This window comes from Echinops telfairi, unplaced genomic scaffold (assembly GCF_000313985.2).
Source record: "Echinops telfairi isolate 266 unplaced genomic scaffold, ASM31398v2 ScPeMD7_655;HRSCAF=1070, whole genome shotgun sequence".
NCBI classification, from domain to species: Eukaryota; Metazoa; Chordata; class Mammalia; order Afrosoricida; family Tenrecidae; genus Echinops; species Echinops telfairi.
Genome location: NW_022104553.1, coordinates 13,416,075 through 13,433,063, shown reverse-complemented (window position 1 = coordinate 13,433,063; position 16,989 = coordinate 13,416,075). Strand labels below are relative to the sequence as shown.

General features: G+C 42.3%; 1 protein-coding gene across 4 annotated transcripts in view; it reads left to right on the top strand.

The window, feature by feature from the left end:
- The window catches only part of ILRUN (inflammation and lipid regulator with UBA-like and NBR1-like domains), a 104,473-nt gene that overhangs the window by 47,917 nt on the left and 39,567 nt on the right, over positions 1-16,989 (top strand). For all 4 annotated transcript variants that reach the window (XM_004717229.4, XM_045292485.1, XM_045292484.1 and 1 more), the window contains exons 2-3: positions 4,744-4,898; positions 8,547-8,744. In XM_004717229.4, the coding sequence (XP_004717286.1) occupies positions 4,744-4,898; positions 8,547-8,744 (353 nt within the window). The remainder of the gene's footprint in view (positions 1-4,743; positions 4,899-8,546; positions 8,745-16,989) is intronic.

Sequence of the window (16,989 nt, the reverse complement as noted above, 5' to 3'; positions counted from 1 at the left end):
ATGTCTTTATCTAGACCTCTATAAATGCCCTTTTCCTCCCAGCTCTTTCCTCTATTTCCCTTGATTTTCCTCCTGTCCCACTATCATGCTCAGTCCCCTCCAGGATTTCAGCACTTCTTCTTTGCTACATTCCCCTTGATCATGCCCTACCAGGTCTCCCACACCCACCTCCCCACCAATGTGGATCGCTTGTTGTTCACTTGTCCCTGGGTTGTTTTTGTTTTTCATTAGGTTACACTGCCTCCCTTTGTGCTGCACGGTGCTTTCAGCCTTTGGAAATCGGATAAGAAATTTTTGAGTGAAAACACTGAAGGAACCTGAAAGTTTAAATCTGCAGCTTGGACTGGACCCTGGGCCAGTGTTCTCCTTTATCATCACCACAGCCAACTCTTTCATGAGAAAGTTCTTACTGCCTAATAATAGCCGAATGTGTTCTTTTGTGCTCTCGGGGCTCCTCATTCGGGCACTGAATTGGTCCCAGCTGTTGCTTAACTCAGTGGGGCCAGTAATCTAAATGTTCCAAACACCAAAGAGCTAGCTAGCTTCCCACAACTGGAGCTATGTTCCTGTCTCCTGGGTTCTAGTACAAGTGGGTTAAGGCCCATTTTCCACCTTGTTCTTAGGGAATGAATTTGCTTTGTCATCCTCCACCGTGGTTTCCTTGCTACTTGAGTTTACTACTTTCAGTTTCAGTTTGGATCTTAAAACAGTTTGTTTCTCTGGCTGAATTAGCTGTACAGACTATATATAAATCCACCGTGGTTTGTTTTTTTTTGGGGGGGGGGTTGGTGTTGGCTATGGGATGAGATAGGGTATGTGAGAAAGGAGATTTGAGGAGAAGGTGAGGGGTGGAACTGCCTCAGTATGGTGACTTGACTTAGCCACTTGTTAGTGTTCCTACTCCCAGTGGTCTCAAAGTCCTGTCCTGCCGGCTCTTAGTGGAACATGACACAGGCTGGGGATGAGACTTGGCAAATTGACGGAGTGCACAAATAGTTTCTTTGCTCCACCAAGCCAGGTGAACAGAAAACAACTTAGCAGGCTACTTTCGAGAGACCTGCAGCAAAAAGTGTCTTTACAAAAAGATGACATGTAACTTTTTTTTTTTTAACATTTTATTAGGGGCTCATACAACTGTTATCCCAATCCATACACACATCAATTGTGTAAAGCGCATTTGTACATTGTTTCTCAAAACATTTTCTCTCCATTTAAACTCCCGACATTAGGTCCTCACATGTAACTTTTATAAAACGTTTTCAAAAAGAACAAAATGCAAAGAAGACTTATTTTACCCTGATTCCGACTCTCCAGGCTGATTCCAGGTGCACATATAAGCCAGTTTGTGGGTGGCTTGGACTCCCCCCAAGTTTGGCCAGTCATATACCTTCACTTTGGATCACTGAGTGAGACAGGAAGTTGCTAGGAAAATACAGTTTATTCTCTCATCCCAGCTCTCCCCCCATATAAATTTTATTTAGCACACAAGATAGACAAGCAGTTGGTGTTGCTGTAATTCTAGTCATTACTGACTAATAGGACATGTGCCATTGCATGAGATTTGGCCTGAGGAGGTGCTCTAAATATAGCCTTGCTTTCTGGCAGCTGCAAACACCTGGAGGAGTGAGCAGGACTTTGAGCAGAAGAGTATTCACTGTTAATAGCATGTTGGTTGCTCTATTGTGTACCGAGAGAGCTGGTTTCATACTATGTTTGTGCATAATTAGAACAACCCACTGGATCCATTGCCGTATGGTTCGGTTATGTTTAGGAAAAAGCATTTTGGGCTGTTGTTAACTGGGGGGACTCAGAATGATGATTAAGACCAGAAGAGAAGCAGTTAATATAACTACCAACAATTTCTTTGATCTCTGTAATGAACACAGCTTACTTAAACCCCTTAGTGGCTTTGGTTTCGGCATTGATGTCCCGAACTGACAGTCATGTGATTCTGCTCCATTTAGGATTCTGGTTTGTGTGCTTGGTGTATAGTTCCTTCTAACAAGAGGGATCTGTGAGTAGTTACAAAAGAAGGCCAATATTTACAAAATGATGCATCCAAAAAATAAACATTAAATGGCTTTTTATATAGGCAGAAAGATGCTCAACCTCTTTCATAGTGAGAAAAGCATTTTAAGCTCTCACTGAGATTTTAAAAACAGCACCCCCCTCTCAGACTGCCAGAAAGCCAAAGCGTTGGAGAAGCATTCCTGGGGAAAGAGAAGCAAGTGGAGAAATAGAGTAGCAGGCGCGTCTACATCCTTGGTGGGACCAGTCACAGGGCAACTTTCAGTGAAGACAGTTTGGTATACAGTTCCCTGAAGAGTTCTGCGCTGTTGCATGTACCCCAATGTCAGAATGGCAGTTTGGGCAGCCTCGAGGGATTCACATTGCGTTTCTTTTAAGCTTTTGGGTTTGGGCAACAAAAGAAGTCTGAAGCAAGAACGGGCCTGTAAGGTGGACAGGGTTAGGTTTCCCAGTGAAATTCCCATAGAACAGCTCCTGCTGAGTCCAGAATGTTCACTTAAAATTGAAAATGACTCAGGAACAGTAATGGGAGTAATGGTACCATGAGGGTAGTTGGGGAGAAGGGGGAACTGATAACAATAATCGATGTATAGTGAGATAGTTTATTGTGCCAGCCTGGCCGATAAACACAAGTGGGATTAATTGAAGGGTGGAGAGATAAATGGCTCGGTGAGCCTCGCCTTTCTTGACTCTTGCTCTTTGATCATCCGACCAGTGTGTGGCTGCCCTGCTTGTTCTGTGCCTCAATTTACAGGCTACACTGCCTGTGGGACGCCTAGCCTGTGGACTGTGTCGCCGTAAGTTGAGGTCCCTTTAAGACCACACGATTGAAATTTACCTCTCTCCAGCTGGGGACTGACAGTTGGTGACCTGGCTGACAGTTGGTAACCTGCCTTGCTATTTGCTGCTGTGCTAATATAGCCTAGCTCTCTCGACAGAGGAAGACCTGGCAGCCCTCAAGACTTGAAGGACTACTAGTGTCTCACAACTCTCTCACGGGAGTGAGTTACACTGAGCCATGTGTACTGCTTTATAATTTAATTGTTCATTTCTTGTATTATCTATTTATGTGTATATAATTTAACAGTTCATTCCTTGTGTTATATATTTAACCAGCTTTATAAATAAATATATAAAATTATCAGCAATCTGGTTTTATCTCTCTAGAGAACCCTGTCTAACACATAAAACCAGCACCCCACCCCAGGTGACAACAGAATGAATGGAGACAGCAGACAGTGTAAGATATAGAAATAATTGATACTTTATCAGGGTGGAGGAAGGAGGGAAAAATGAGATGATACCAAGGGCAGAAATAGAAAGAAAATGTTTAGAAAAGGATGATGGCAACATGTACAAATGTGCTTGACACAATGGATGTGTGGGTTGTTGTCAGAGCTATAAGAGTCCTCAATAAAATGATTAAAAAATAAAATTGAAAATGAACCATGGGAGAGCCCAACATCAGCATCTATTTTGCCAGTGAGAAATCTATGGTTTTCCTCCAGTTTCTGGACTTCAGACAGTTTATTTATTGTGGTTCATAGTCTTCCCTCTCTTGGCACATCTTTAAAGTCTTCCCAAAGACCTTTCTTAAAATATTTGATCCATGTAGACACTATTGTCTAATGTGGAGCAACATTCTTGTAAACATGTTGCAAAGCAGCAGCAATTTGGGTCCACTTACAGTAAATTTTATTTAAAATTTGCCATTAACTGTGACCTCAAAATGCTTTTATCCTAGGATACCAAAAGCATCCTTTTTTTTTTTTTAAGGAACCCTAATGAGACTCAGGCAGGTGTATTACTGAGAGAACTTGTCTGTAGCTGTCCACTGATCCCAGACAGTGTTTAAACACATTCTGTTTGGAATAAGCTCAGGCATGTATGAACTGGAACCCTACTAGCGATACTTGTTAACTTATCCTTGTCTATGCTTTGATCCAGCAGTATTGCTCAGAGGAGTTTCTGTCACAGGTGCTTATGTATAATTTGTGGGCATAAACACGGTTGTTTTTTGAAAAATAAAAGATTGGGAAAAATGGAAATAAACTCAAAATGGGGCTGTTAAAATGAGGAACCTGTATTGACATAACAGTGCCTTCAAGATAGTGTAGGAAGGAACAAATCAAAGGGTAGTGTATAATATGCTACCAGCTGTGTAAAAGTGGCAGTAAGATTCTATAACTTATTTTATATGCATGAGGAAGCTCTAGGAGGACGTTGAATAAAGTAACATGATTGTGTGTTTTGAGGGAAGAAGAGTTAATGAGTATTTTTCATTACACAAAACTTTTAGGATGCACATGCATTACCTTTAAAAAAAATTAAACAATTAGAATACCTAAAAGGATAAAGCTTCTTTTGAATTGCAGTCAGAGTTACAGAAGAAATGTCCTTTAATTGACTTCCTTAGCCATACTAGTTCTCCTGTGGCTAAGAGGAGAGTTCCCCGTGTTGATGCTGGTAGCACTGACCCTGGTTACTTTCTGCGTGGGTACTGGGGAAGAGAGTGATGCATGAGTTAGTTGGTCCTGGTGTTAGGGGGACTGACTGTTAGTCAGTCAATAGCTTTGAAGACTGACGAGAAGAAGAAATCTGGGTTATTCTGACAAACCCTAAGAAACAGGCTCTTTCCCTTTGGTTTGACACGTAATTTCGTGGGATAATGTCCTCTAGATAAACGGATGTCCTTCCTTTTCCCTTTATTTGTAGGAACCTACAAGCAGCAATTGGCGCTTACTATGACTTTGAGAGCCCAAACATCAGCGTGCCCTCTATGTCCTTCGTTGAAGACGTCACCATCGGAGAAGGAGAGTCGATCCCTCCTGATACGCAGTTTGTGAAAACATGGCGGATCCAGAATTCTGGTAAATGTGTATGGGCAGTTCTTCTTTGCCCACACTCCCCCCCCACCCCGCAGTTAAATAAAAAGGAAAGGTTTTAAGTTATGTGATTGTATATCTCTAAGCTTCTTATATACAGTGTTTTCTTATACAGGCAGGATGACCAAACAGCCAGAAATATAGCCACTGCCCTGGATTAGGAAGAATAATTTAGGTCTCATCCTTCCCAGCCACCTATGACTTCACAGCAGCATCTAAACACCGTTCAATCTTCATTTGGTTCAGGAACCAGGCTGCCCTAGTATTGTCTCCACCTGCACAGTCTACTCCATCATTTTATTTCTGCTCTAATTAATCTTGCAGTCATTTCCAGCAGGCTGGAAGAGGTTACATCCTTTAATAGAACAGAGCTGTGAGCATCTGCTCTTTTGAAAGCTCGTTATTTTGGAACTTAACAAGAATAATTCTCTCTGAAATTTCAATGGGGAAAACAGGCGGGGGTGGGGGTGGGGAGAAGTGTGGGGATTTGCTCAAAAGGGGCAAGGTAGGAAGGAAGTTGTTTAAAAGATAAAAGCATTGTTTTGAATATACTGCTGACTTTATTTTCAGGGAGAAAAAAGGTAGCTATAGTTCCTTGGAAATCGTATTTGAATCTGTGTCTGATAAATTATCACCCTTTATATGTTGAATTCTTTTCTGATGGATTGTTTCATTTGCAGGGGCTTAGAGTCCGTTGCCCCGTCAATGACAATTTATTGTGACTGTGTGAGGTTGTGCTGACCTCATGGATGATAGGAATATTAGAGAAATTCTGAGCTATGGAATGCCAGGGAAAAAGGAAGAAAGCAGCTAAAACCATGTGTATTGGTCTAAGGGGATTCTATCTAGTAACCCTGGCGCTTCAACCAAACCTGTAAAAAGGACCTATTACTGTCTCCTGTTTATTTCTCAGTTATTTATAGTGCAATTTTTGTATTCTGAGGCAAGACTAGCTAAGCCAGCATTTTATAGAAGATTGAATGTACCAATTTAAATTGTTATTCTTAAAAAAAAAAAAAAAGGCCATCTCCTTTAGGTGAAGGTTTGGTGTTGGCACTGACCAACAGACATAATCTCCTTACTCAGCGTGATAGACGGCTTGGTGAGTCCACAACTTTATGACACTGTGGAGCATTGATGTTTGGGGAGGCACACCCTCTATTTTTCTTGAAATTCTTATTTGCTGAAAGTCTGATTTTCTTTACAATGCTTAATTTTACCCTCACTTTTCATAATTTTGCCTACTTTTTATAATACCAGAACACTTTATTTAACCAGGTTTTATTCACTGTTTCTAATAAATTATGTTTCAAATTACTCAAACCTGTTGTATTACAGATCACATATGCTTGTGAAGTCTGTACATGAATTGTATTTTATGAGTGAGGCATCTCTGGAAATTATGACTTAAAGTTTCATTTTATTTATTGAAAATTAAACTAAGGCCTTGCTTATAGTGAAAATACCTAAGTAGAATCTCTTTTTGAAGTCTGCTTTCTGAATTGCTGTGGATACTTGACAAGTCCCAGGCTGTATGGGGCTGATGCATCGTTGGCTTTTGTGGTGCTCCCCATCATCTCAAAACGGATGTGTCCTGTGGGCTTCTGTTCTCATTGTTACTTGTTGCCACCCCTCCCCACAAGAAAATGATCTGTTACAGTAGCCACAGCCGGAATCGTGTTAACTTGGAAAGTCATACAGTACAGATCAATCTTTCCTCCAGGTAGATCTATCTCTTTTGAAGCTAACAGTTTTAATTTGAAGTTTTGTTTATACCCATTGAATCCACATTTTAATTAGGCACAGCTTGGTGCCCTGAACCAGCTTACCCGTGTTAACCTTTCTACCTCAGACACCAGTGTCTTCAGCCTTTTTCAAGTGGCTTGACCCAGCAGTGGGGCTCTGCGAGCCGTCTCTCTTAGTGATCTGTGGAAGGTAGATGCTGGTTCTGCATAGAGTTAATGGTGGATAATGCTACCAAAAGCTTATTCAAGAGTGCCACCGAGAGCAAGAAAGGAATTGAGAGTACTGAGAAGATCAAGACCGTAGCCTCAGGTGTAAGTCAGGCGTTTCATGGGTGACCCGCTGGCACGGTTTCCTTCGACTGGCTGTGCTCTTTCTTGTGCACAGCCCAGAGCCCCCACCCTCTCAGCTGCTCGTCCAGCCAAGACTTCCCACCCCTAGTTTTGTTTTCTCTTAATTTCTAGAAAGTTCAAAGCATTCTTTGATTTTCATATAAGTATTGTATTGTTCCAGATAGTGTTGTATGTGTTCAAGAGTAATTGTGAACTCAGCTTTCTAACAGTAGTTTTATTCTCCTCTTGAATCTTGGTCTTTAAGAGGACTGGCATTTTCTAAGCTTCAGGTCAGCTTCTGTTTTTCTTGACCAAAGACAAATATGCTTTTACCCAGAAATGAAAAATTGCCAGCTGTGGCTGCCTTTCATAATGTTACCTTTAGAATGCACTTTGCTGGGCAGGTTTTTTCCTGATTTAAACTGGGATGGCAAAATGTAGTGTCGGCTGTTATCCCTTAAGGACTACGGAGGGCACTGTTCATTTTGTGGCCAATATCTCAGCAGTGGAGCTCTGGCGGCTTTCTCTCTCTGGCTCCTTGTCAGTAGTGAGCCATCAGATACATCAGAACCAGCTGGTGCCATGTGAGAGGCGAGCTGAGGCGTCCCAGAGTATGGCCAGGCGGTGAATTAGACATGTACTGGGTCCTGAGAGTTCAACTAGGTCCACATCTTAACACTGATTTATTTTTATAATGAACTTAAGTGTCCCCAAGAGGGATACAGGGATTCCTGCCTACAGTAGAAAGGAGCGGAAAAATCTGTATGTATTGGAGAGACTTCACAAAGATTCCGTCTAGTCACTCGGCTTGGCTGGATCGAATAAGTCAGTGCATGGAGTTCTTCTTTTAAATTCACTGACAAGAAAGCTGCTCAGGAATAGGTAACATAAGATTTTTCTCTGTACTGTCTCTCCTGTTCATTGCACAACACCTCTGGCTGCTGCTATCACCTGTAAGACCCCAGTTCATGGAATTGCTATCTGGGGAGTTCTCCCCACCACTATTTGAACATAACAGCTAACGTTTCACTGGACTCCACCAGTCTGTGTAGAGTCTCCTGTGGGCCTAAGTCATTTTATAGGTAAAGATCCCAGAAGAAAAGTCAAACAACGGGCAAAAAACCGCCAGTATTTAAATTGAGGTTATCATAGAAGATACCCTTTATGAACTGAGACAGTTTTACCCTGAGTGTCGGTTAGAAAGCCCTCCCCAAGAGGCGGAGCGCTGTAATCTCCCAGGCTCCTCCCAGCTGTCATAGGTGGGCACTGCAGATTGAATGGGTGTGGGCTTTCCCTGGGTCGTGGAACTGCAGCTCTTCCTACAGAAGAAGTGCTTCACCTAACGAGCATCCTCTGAGGACCACCTTGTTGGTCAGAGGTTCTTGTCTCAGATGCTGATTCCTTCTGATCGGTTACATGCGATGCCAGAACTCAAGGATATGGGTAGTTTTCTATGTATACGAGAGAGGAGAAACCTTTGCAGAGTTTTGTAATAAACGTCACCTAAAATAGAACCACTGATTGCCTATTTTCCCCCCTTCCTTTTGCTTAAACTCAGGGGCAGAGGCGTGGCCTCCAGGGGTTTGTCTTAAATATGTCGGGGGAGACCAGTTTGGACATGTGAATATGGTGATGGTGAGATCGCTGGAGCCCCAAGAGATTGCAGATGTCAGCGTCCAGATGTGCAGCCCCAGCAGAGCAGGAATGTATCAGGGACAGTGGCGGATGTGCACTGCTACGGGACTCTACTACGGAGGTGAGTATGTCTTTTTGTAGTCCGGGTGAGGAATTAAGATATTTTCGTGTTGTCCACAGAATGTCAGAGACACACACTGGCCATGCTGACTGCCTTAGTTACCTAGTGCTGCCGTAAGATAAATGGGTGGTGTTCACAAACTGTTACCGTATAAACGCAAGTCTATACGGTGTTTATTCTCTTGCTGTTTAGGAGGCCAAATTCAGGGTGCTGGTCCTAGAGAAAGGCTTTCTCTGTCTGTTCTATGGGATGTTCCTCCTCTTCCTTCAACATCTGTGGGCCCAGATACCTGGAAAATCTCTCTGTGTCTTAGGAGCTTCTCAGCACAGTCCCTGCGCCCACAGAACACACACACCACTCCTCTCTCCTTTCTTTGTGGTACTCACATTGCCATCCAGGCGATGCCTGCTGAGAGCAGGCTTACAGGACAGGGTAGAAACTGCCTTGTAAGTTTCCAAGACTGTAACTGTTTGTGGGAGGTAGAAAGCCCCCATCTTTCTCCCATGGAGCAGCTGGTGGTTTCGAACTGCAGACCTGGTGGATCGCAGACCACTGTGTAACCACTATGTCATCCTGAGACTCTGCCTCCTTGTTTAATCTCTTTCATCTGAAAAGAGATTGACTCAAAATACAACCTAATCTTGTAGAATAAAACCTGCCTCATTAACATAACTGCCTCTAATCTTGCCCCATTCACATTATGGAGTTATTAGGATTTGCAGCACATCATTTAATTACAGAAATAAATAATTATACAATAACCCATTGCGCTACCAGGGCTCTTCCTTTTACATTCTGTAGGAATGTAATTAAAATTTAGTCAAGGGTATGAGATATTCTTCATTCTAAACAGTGATGTAGTAGTGTTGTGGTTTTTCTTATATGATCTATTAGGTGCTGTAAGAATATTGATGGCAGTTCCTTTTCTGTAGACACAAATGAAAAACGCATGTACAAGCTGTGTGAGACTGACCTCTCACTCCTTGCCTTCATTGCCGGGCTTTTTGAACAGAATGCTCTGTGCTCATGGTCTCCTCTCCTCCAGTTTCCATTCACTTCAACCCAATGTATCCTTTCCCTACTCCCATGAAGCTCTTTGGACAAAGATTATCGATGACTACCCTCTTTCCTAACCCAATCACCTTTTATCGTCTCTGTATTCATTGGCCCTCTAGTACTTGGCACCATACTCTAAAATGCTTTTGAAATGTGTTCCTCTGTAGTCTGAAGTGACACTATACTCTAAAATGCTTTTGAAATGTGTTCCTCTGTAGTCTGACGTGACACTTTTCTGTTTCTCTTCCTTCCCTCTGGAAGTTCTTCCTTTCTCTATATGAAGTCTCTTCTTTTTCCTGGGCTTGCTCTGTTCTGTTCTGAGCTGAGCTGAGCCCCATCCATGCTTGGTCATCTAAGCCATCCGTGGCTTATGGTGTTACTAGCACACCCATGCACAGTGATGCTCAAATTCACACCTGTCTTTAGCCTTTCTCAGACAAAACGTACGCCTTTCTTCAAAGCCATTGCACCGGTCACCTCAGCTGCAGGGTCCCGTCTCTCTCTCCCGGGTTGGGTGCCATCACACTGGTTCTGGCTCAGAGCAAGCCTGTGGCACCCACCAATGTGGGGGTACGATGACTATTTCTTTCATCTTGTTTTGATTTTTCCTGCATCATTGAGTATTTTGCACATGGAAGCCTTCTATTTTACAACCTAAGGCTTGAATAATTGCTTCAGTTCTTTCAGCTTGAGAAACCCTCTTGGTTTTCTAATTCTTAATTCTTTGAGCATTTCATTATAATACCAGGGGGATTCAAAAGCTTCTTGGGAAAATGGAATTAAAACAAAGCTCTCTGGCATTGTCCACTCAAGCCTTCAGTTCAGCTCTTGTACTCATTTGTTCAGTTTGCTTTAGCTATTTCACACTCAAGAGCAAGGTTCAGAGTTTCCTGGCCTCTGCTTTGGCTTCTCTCCCTGTCCTTTTGTCCTTCCTCCCTCCAGCCCAGTTCTTATTAGGACCACTCTGTCACGTTCCTGGAGATCCCGAGAGGAACAATCAGTAAATAAGGAGTTCCTGGTCTCACACCTCTCTTAACTGAACTCCTGCCGTCTAGGCCAGTAAGACCTTTGGAGTTCCTTCAGGGCAACCTGGAATACATGTTCTTGATGTGTTTCTGCATCTAGTGGACATTTTGATTATCTTTCCAATCTCAGAATCTTTCCATGTTAAGAGTGTCTCATGTGGCTTATGTGACAGAATTTCCTTGTTTGTGCCCATTTCCCTTTGCGCCTATTATAAGAAAGTCAGAAGCCAAGTTCCTTGCTGTATGACTTGACCCCATTTTTGCTTTAATCTCTGTCACCTGTTAACTCGCCTACAACCTTCCCTGAAGCCCCACGTGCTTCCGCTTCTCTGCCATTGCTCATGCTGGTCCCAGTATCCAAGAGAGCTCGTTCCTTCGTTTCCCCCAGGAAAGGTACCTGACTCTGAACCTTTCCCTCTCCTTCCTTCTTTCTGTCCAGTCCCTTCTTCCCCAAACCCACTCTCTTCACCACTCTAAGGAAATTGCCTCTCCCCTTTTCATGATTATTAAGCACATGTTTTGTTATGCTTCCTATATTGTATCTTAGGAATTTATTTACTTAGCCTTTTCTCCCACCATCCTGTGAACAATTTATTGGCTAGCAGGTGAACATGCAATCACGTTAGGATGCAGATTGATTATTGTCTCCTAACCTGCTTATGTTGGCCTGCCTTCCTATTCTCACCCCCATCGCACCACGTCTAGGTCTCGCCCTGCCCTTCAGGGCTTCGTTCTCAGTCCGCCTCTGCTAAGAATCTCCTTACCTGCATGTCTAGAAGTAGTTTCACTCATTGCATTCACTCTTCACCTCTCCTGTTTGCCTTTCACTTAGAGGTTACTCTGTGTGGCATTTCTCTTAGTTCTTTGTGTCCTTTTGCCTTTTGCCTCTGCCTTTATAAATTCTCTCTCTCTCTTTTTAAATGTTAGACTCAGAGGGGCTGCCTCATTTGCTTCTAGAAGATCCTTCATAGGATTTCTCTGTCTCAGTTCTGGTAATCTAGATTTCTCCAATATCAGAAACATGAGTAGTCCTTGAAAACAATAGATTTCTTTTTGATAGAAACACTAGCCTAAGCTGAGTGTGATTTGTAGCGGAAGTATTTAAAGAACCCCACCCTCTGCCATCGAGTCAATTGCAACTCATAGCGACCCAGTAGAACAGATTAGAACTGCCCCTCTGGGGCTCTAAGACTAAGTCTATAGAGGAGGAGTAGACAGCCTCATTCTCCTGCAGAGTGCCTGTGGTGGGTTTGAACCTCTGACGGCCTGGTTAGCAGCTCCATGCGTAACCCCACTACACCAGCAGGACTCCTAGGGAAGTATTTTAGGGAGGGAAGTTCTAAAATGTAAATGGGATCAGAAATCCTGGGGCTTATGCTCATAAGCTTGCCTGTGGCATTTATAAACTGGTAGACTAGGTCGCTTTCAGAGAATAAAGCCTGCCAAGGGTTGCCCTGTCACTAGGTGGGGGCAGCTGCTGGTGGTTAGATCAGGTAATGCCAAATTAGGCAGAGGCAGCCAGACACGGCTGTCCCCTTCAGTTTAACCTCAAAAAGCGCACATATGTGTGAGCTGAACCTCTAGAGCAGGCATCCTCAAACTACGGCCCGCGGGCCTCATGCGGGCCGCCCAGGACATTTATCTGGCCCATCAGGTGTTTTTGCCGTTTGTTTTTTACTTCAAAATAAGGTATGTGCAGTGTGCATAGGAATTTGTTCATAGTTTTTTAAAAAACTATAGTCCCGCCCTCCAACGGGTCTGAGGGACAGTGAACTTGTCCCCTGTTTAAAAAGTTTGAGGACCCCTGATCTAGAGTGTGAGAAAGAAAGCAGAAGCAGATTGATCAAGTGTAGTAATTAACAACACTTGAAGGGACCTTCAAAAAGTTAGTAGAAAAATAGAATTAAAGGAGTGGAATTTTTCCAAGAACTTTCTGAAGCTTCTCCTATTTGTGCATTAGGAATGAGGTATCACCTTTTAATTACTTTTGCCATTCAGCTGTGGGTAGTATTAATACCTGCTGTAAATACTAACCCTGTTGGCTTTTAAAAAAAATATCACTCTTGTGTTCCCCCAACCCTAAGAAAAAGATAAGATTAGCTATTGGGCAGAAGGGCACAAACATACTTTGAAAGCTCCGTAATACCGTCATTATGAGCCAAAACCTACTCTGTGGCAGAGGTTTGCTTTTATGTACAACCCTAAACATGCATGCAGCCTTCCTATCCCTCAACCACATTTGGGATCTTTTTGCCTTTCTCTTGGGGAATAAAGGTGGGGGTGGGGAATTTCCCATATGCCATTAGAAGGTTGATTTAAAAAAACCACGTACGTGGTTCTTAAGTGGCAGCAATATTAATAAGTGTTACTGCTCAATGATAAATTTTTTTGATAGGAGAGCAAGGAGCTGGGCCACTATTACATTAACTGAGCATGGTGATTATACAGTGCATCTGATTTTATAAGTAATAAAGGCGAAAGTGCCAGGGTTGAGGAGACATGAGCCTTGTTTCCTTCACAAAAATGTCGTTATATATGCTGAAACTCTTAAAACGGTTTTGCCAATTTTACTTAGTGCCATTATATGTACTTGTCACTGAGTGGATTAGATTAGACCTGATCACTTATAAATGAGACAGAAAGCATAATAGAAATTTGTTCATGAAGCAAGGAAATGATATTTCATTGTGTTGTATTCAAACAATGGAGGGTAACTTATTTCTCAATATGTGCTGTTAAGTACAGAAAAATAATTGATGTGTAAGGCTTCTACGCATTATCTGCTATCTTAGTGTTTGTGATAGTTTGTATTCCTTAATTATTGCTCAGACTGTAGCCATAATTTTATTTTTAGAAACCTCCCATTAGCCTTGTAGTTTGAGGTGGGGATCTTTGAAGAGGATAATCTCTCAGTACAAAGCAAATTTCGTTCTCTTACTGTAATGATTTGACACCAGCATGTAGTGCTCTAATGGGTTTTACCTTGGAATGGGAGACATTTTCTATTTAGAAATTCATTCTGTAATCTTGAGGGGGAAATTGCCTTTCTTCAGCTCTCTTTTATTTTTCTTTTATCTATCAAGAGCTTGTATTTTCTTTACAAAGATAATGCCAATATTGGGCCTTTGGCCCCATAAACGAATGCTCACCCCGCTGGTCCTTGGTTTAGCTTTATAGTGATCGCAGCCTTTCCAATTTCCACTTAAGGTGTCTGTTTTGCTTGCCCTTTATCTTGAGGTGGTCTTGAAAGCAATTGAATTTTAGCATGGGTTAGTAGACTGGTTCAGTGCCACTGAAAAGTCATTTTTCCTTTTAATTTTTTCAGTTTCTCCCTTATTAAGAAAGAAGGTCTTATTTCTGACTTAAGACTTACTTGAGGACTTTAAAAAATGTTTAATAATGCCTTTTATTTATCACAATATAGCCAAAATGCTATCATTTCAGTCTGTGGCCACATGCGAATCACTAGTCACCAGCTGCCGTATTGGACAGTGCAAGTCTGTGAACTCGGGGGGTGTAGGGGGGTGTCCTAGAGTTGGCGGCAACTGCTCGGAGCCCTACAGGACAGGAGAACTGCTCCGCAGGGCTTCCAGGCTGTACATTTCTGTGAGGACGGCCGGCCTCATCTTCCTCTTGCAGAGTGGCTGGCGGAGTTTGAACCACCAGTCTTGTGGCTTCTTATGATCTTGGTTGATTTCCCAGCTTTTTATTTCATTCATTATTAATTTCTTGGATTACAGCTTTTATTTCTATGCTTGCTTCTGCTTGCTTTGGGTTTCTTTTATTCTTTTTCTAGTTTCTGAATATGAACGCTCAGGTCACTGATTTGACATCTTTATCATATAGGTGTTTGCTGTTGCGGGCCATTGAGCTGGTTTGTGATGCTGTGGACAGCCTAATGAAACCCTCCCTGGGCCTGCCCAGTGCCCACCATTGTTATCTTTGAGCACAGTGCTGCAGCTGCTCTGTTAGTTCCTCTCTTTGAGGGTCTTCTTTGCTTACCCTTCACCAAGCCTGATGACCTTCTCCAGGGACATATGTCCTCCTGATAGAAGCCCTCAGTATGCTTGCGTCTAAGGCACATTCTGGCTGTACTTCCTAGAGTCATCCTTTCTAAGTCCCACACTCCTCATTTTGAATACCTTCTGACCTGACTTCTCATCTTCTGGTTCTGTATCCGTGTTTCACTGCTGTTCATAAAGTTTCAGTGACTGAACATTCCGAAATGGACCACCCATTCTTTCTTCCTAGGCTGTCTCAGTCGAGACTCTACTGAAACATGCCCACCAGAGATGACCCTGCTAGTCTTTGAAGTAACAGCGGCATACCATCCATCATCATAGCAACACACGTCGCCACAGTGGGACAAAGTAACAGACGAGTTGAGGACATAGGTTTTTAAAAACTGCTCTTGAGTGGATTCTGACTTAACAGCAAACCCATCAGAGTAGGAGCTACCCCATTGGGTTTCTGAGACTGTAGATCTTTACAGGAGCTTAAAGCCTCATCTTTCCCCCATGGATGGTTAGTGATTCTAACTGCTGACTTTGTGGTTAGCAGCCAAGCTGTAACCGATTATACTACCAGGGCTCACAAAAAATCCACTGCAATTCTGGCTCAGTGGCCACCCCATGTAGGGTTTCTGAAACTGTCAATCTTCACAGAAGCAAAGAGCCTCATCTTTCTCCCTTGCGCTTGAATTGATGATCTTGCAGTTAGCAGTCTAACACCTATCCCACAGTGCCTCCACTATCAATTTCCCTCAAGCACTACTTTTAACTGCATGATGTTTTGAAATTCCTTTATTTTTATTTTTGTCAATTCAAAATATTTTCTAATTTTCCTTGAGAAAATCCCTGCTTGACTCGGGGATTAGAAGTGGTTGCTTCATTTCCAAATATTTGATGATTTTCTTATTACTTTGTTTAGTGGTTTCTAGTTTAATTCCATTGTAGCCAGAGATCATATTTTGTGTGATTTTACTTCTGTTAAATTTGTTAAAGCTGTGTTCTATGATTCAGAGCAACTTGTCTATCTTGGTATATATTTCATATATCCCTCAAAAAACATACATTTCTGATATTTTGGGAGTGGGGTATTCTTATTGGCGCCTCTAACTACAATTGTGGATTTGTCTCTTTCTCCTCCCAGTTTTATCAGTTTTTGCTTTATATCATTTCAGACTCTGTTGTTAGGTATATTCACATTTAGTGTTATTATGCATTCTTTGTTTATTATTCATTCACCACTAAACTTAATCATTTTTTATTAAATTCTTCAAAATATATATATTCGGATCATGAAAGAGATATGTAAAAAAGGAAAAAAATTCTATCAACATAAAAACAGGTTTGTTTGTTTTTTAATCATTTTATTGGGGGTTCATACGATTCTTATCACAATCATCCATACATCCATTGTGTCAAGCACATCTGTACATTCGTTGCCATCATCTTTCCCAAAACATTTGCTTTCTACTTGAACCCTTAATATCAGCTCTTCATTTCCCCCCTCCCTTCCTGTTCCCCCCTCCCTCATGAACCCTTGATAATTTATAAATTATTATTATTTTGTCATATCTTATACTGTCCGATGTCTCCCTTCACCCACTTTTTGTTGTCCATTCCCCAGGGATGTGGTTATGTGTAGATCCTTATAGTTTCCCCCTTTCTACCCCACCTTCCCTCCACCCTCACAGTATCGCCACTCTCACCACTGGTTCTGAAAGGGTCGTCTGTCCTAGATTCCCTGTGTTTCCAGTTCCTATCTGTACCAATGTACATTCTCTAGTCTAGTCAGATTTGTAAGGTAGAATTGAGATCATGATAGTGGGGGGAGGAAGCATTAAAGAACTAGAGGAAAGTTGTATATTTCATTGTTGCTACATTGCACCCTGACTGGCTCCTCTCCTCCCCTCAACCCTTCCTTAAGAGGGTGTCCAGTTGCCTACAGATGGCCTTTGGATCCCCACTCTGCACTCACCCTCATTTAAAATGATATGATTTTTTTTGTTCTTTGATGCCTGATACCTGATCCCTTTGACACCTCGTGGTCACACAGGCTGGTGTGTTTTCCTCATGGATTTTGTTGCTTCTTAGCTAGCTGGCTACTTGTTTACCTTCAAGCCTTTAAGACCCTAGACCCTATATATTTTGATAGCCAGG